The sequence below is a fragment of the Mizuhopecten yessoensis genome, unplaced genomic scaffold (assembly GCF_002113885.1).
Source record: "Mizuhopecten yessoensis strain PY_sf001 unplaced genomic scaffold, ASM211388v2 hete_36035034, whole genome shotgun sequence".
In the NCBI taxonomy this organism is placed as follows: domain Eukaryota; kingdom Metazoa; phylum Mollusca; class Bivalvia; order Pectinida; family Pectinidae; genus Mizuhopecten; species Mizuhopecten yessoensis.
In genome coordinates, this window is record NW_018482788.1 from 1 (window position 1) to 1,962 (window position 1,962).

General features: G+C 42.2%; 1 protein-coding gene across 1 annotated transcript; it reads right to left on the reverse strand.

Annotated features, from left to right (window-relative positions):
• Positions 1 to 365: 365 nt before the first annotated feature.
• Positions 366 to 1,415, reverse strand: LOC110444133 (tachykinin-like peptides receptor 99D). The gene has a single exon (XM_021488542.1). It carries the CDS (start codon positions 1,413 to 1,415, stop codon positions 366 to 368), a length of 1,050 nt encoding a protein of 349 aa, XP_021344217.1.
• Between the last annotated feature and the right edge of the window lie 547 nt (positions 1,416 to 1,962).

Sequence of the window (1,962 nt, forward strand, 5' to 3'; positions counted from 1 at the left end):
AAATGAATAGAAATATTTGATGTCGCACGATCACTTCTCAAACAAAATGAAAAAGGGTTATTTACGATTGATTTTTTTTTTAGTTTGATAGATTTTATTTTGTGAAAAATTTCCAATTTCTTTTACGAATATCCCATATGAACCCAATACGGGACTGTTTTGAATGACTGACTTCCAGAGTTGGGGGTCATGAGGACACATTTACTTTTAAAAACAAATGTATTGAAAAACTAGAATCGTGCCCTACACAAATTGTAATGTTTTCCTAGCAATGTCTACCTCGCTGCAATTCTTCCGTATAAGACGCCAGTAATTAGCACTACTGTCATGTACTGATTAATTGGTTCACTTAGTTAAGAGTCCTCTCAGCTTATAGTGCGTAGGCCCTCATCTGCCTGGTCCGCAGTGCGCAATGTCTGATCCGTCGGTTCGACAGTGCGCGTGCGCCTGGCCCAGGCGCATTTACAGATGACGGTCGACGTCAATTCGGCTTTAAAATCAGCATGGAAAGATAAAAAGATGATCGGGTTTAAATAACTATGAGATATTGCAATGAAGATGAGACAGAGTCGGATCTCCTTTGAACTAGCCTCCTCGTCATACTCGGGGTCTTTTAGCCTCATCACCAGCACGTGCGTGTCACTGATGATATCGGACAAATAAAAAGGTATCCAACAGACGAAAAATACCACCACATTGATGATGAGGAGTTTGATTACTCTCCTCTTCCTCCGCACGTGAGACGTAGTTGTAATGTTCCCAGCCCATAGGTTACTTATTATTCCTTTATACCAATAACTCATACAGACTATAGGAATAATGAAAAGAATGACAAAATCGACACATCTGAAGATTAAATCATTATAATCTTCCTCCACTAATACATTGCAAAATCCACCTTCGACTTCGTTGTCGTCGTTTGAAGTTTCTGTTATGTTATCGTCGTCTCCGTCCAACGGAGGCAAATCCCGTTTTAATATTTTGGCGACTTCGTACTGTATAAATATGCGTAAACTGTAGATAAATGCTGAAACCCACACCGCCGCCAATGACGTCAACGCCGACCGTTTTGTCGGATGGTACGTCAACGCCTTAGATACAGCAAGATGCCGATCGTAGGAGATAAGAAGGAACGAGAAAATGCCGGCAGACAGAGTGGCGAGTTCGAAATATGGGGAGAAATAACACCAGCCGACTGGTAGCGGTATGTCCATGATGGTTACAACAATGGCGGCGGTGACAAACAGGCCGACGCCAGTGTCGGCGATAGACATGGACGCCATATAGAAGTTGCTAGCGTTCCTAAGGCTTCGCTTGGAGCACATGAGGTATACAAGAACGCCATTTCCCGTTACAGTTACCAGCCCGGCCACACACAGAACGCAAACGTACACCAACTCCGCCGTTACAATCATTATTGGGAATGAGACAGAGTCCTAGATGTCTCAGAAATGTTTATTATGCTGCTGAAATATACAGCAGAATTATATTACCTTAACTTTTAGTGTGATCAATATTATATCTTCAAGGTAATAAGTTGATCCCACAGGTATGCACCTCTGGGTTAGGAGAAAAGCACGTCTTATATCTAGGCACTACAGATAGCACGTCTTATATCCTGGCAATACAGATATACATTCCTTATGTCAGGGGAAAGGCACGTCTTATATCCAGACACTACAGATATACACCTTTGTGTCAGGAGAAAGGCACGTGTTATATTTCGGGCACTACAGTTATAAACCCTCTGTGTCAGGAGAAAGGCACGTGTTATATTCGGGCACTACAGTTATACATTCTCTGTGTCAGAGAGTTACATACCTTCACTATCAGCAGAGCAGTATATATTATAAACTCATATCCATCGTGTCAGGAGAGAGGTAGGTCTTATATCCGGGCACTACAGTTACACACCCACTGTATCCGTACAGACACGTCTTATATCTTGGTACCACAGTTTTA